At 36.2% G+C, this 1,020-nt stretch overlaps 1 protein-coding gene across 1 annotated transcript; it reads left to right on the top strand.

Annotated features, from left to right (window-relative positions):
- Window positions 1–276: 276 nt before the first annotated feature.
- On the top strand, window positions 277–837 carry LOTGIDRAFT_60273 (hypothetical protein; the record flags this gene model as incomplete). Its single annotated transcript, XM_009066625.1, has 2 exons — window positions 277–405; window positions 760–837. Coding segments are annotated over 2 exons (207 nt in total), but the record flags the coding sequence as incomplete, so codon positions are not given.
- Between the last annotated feature and the right edge of the window lie 183 nt (window positions 838–1,020).

The following is a 1,020-nucleotide window of genomic DNA, read 5'->3' as shown; positions in this document are numbered from 1 at the left end:
ACAAAACACTCCCAATTGTACCCCCACTTTATTTGAAATATGTGCCAGAATGCACCAAGTCAATCCAAAGTTTAATGAGAGGGTTTGCAACTATGCCTCTTCCACAGAATTGCAGCATTTTTAATTCAGTTTCCACAGTTGTACCCCATGATTCAATCTGTACCCCCAATCTCAGGAGGCTGCCAAAACCACTTGTTCTTATTAATTAATATTTGGTGTTTTATTAGGAATCGTGGGTATTCAGGGTCAAACTATGACCGTCATGTTGAGAATACCAACACCTCTACTCTACACAGAATGAAAGAAACATACTGGACAACAAAACAGGCTGTTATTAAAAAACTAGGCAAGAAGGAAGATGAACATGTGGTAGCTTCTGACTCACAATTAGACGCCAAGTTAGAGGTAAGTTATATTTTCATTCTTTCATATTTCTTCCTGGCATAATTTGAGATGATAGGTTGTACCTGTTAAATATCCTTCGACAACTGGAAATCAAAATTACCCTCATTGTACACTGCATGGCTTTGCCAGTCTTCATTAGCCCAGTTAGGTGCAGAAAAGTAGAACATAAAACTCCATTAATTTCTTTTCATTAAGAATGTATGGTGATCTCCATTGCCTATAGATTTGGAGAGCAATTTTTTTGTAAGAGTAATCATTAGACAATTTTTTAGCTCTAGTCAAACATTACTGGCAATATAACTGTATCAATGATCCTGCAAGTCTTTCATTGTATTTCGTATTCTCTGAATGTAGGTATTTAAAGCAATCCAGAGATCTAGTATGGAATTATTACGAGTCATAGAAAGATATCAAGATAGACTGTGTGGTATGTGGTATTTAAAAACATAACTATGACAGTAAGCCAGTCTGGAGGATGTACTGAAAAGCTTTGTTGATAAACGACAAGCTAACTTGAAGTGCATCCTGTCCAAACCACGTCCCCAGTTGTCATACTTCCTCAAGACTGTAGTAATACAAATGATGTATTCATAGCTATATATTGTCCAATCAAAA

Source organism: Lottia gigantea (assembly GCF_000327385.1).
Source record: "Lottia gigantea unplaced genomic scaffold LOTGIsca_781, whole genome shotgun sequence".
Taxonomy (NCBI): domain Eukaryota; kingdom Metazoa; phylum Mollusca; class Gastropoda; family Lottiidae; genus Lottia; species Lottia gigantea.
This window is presented reverse-complemented; position numbering and strand designations above follow the sequence as displayed.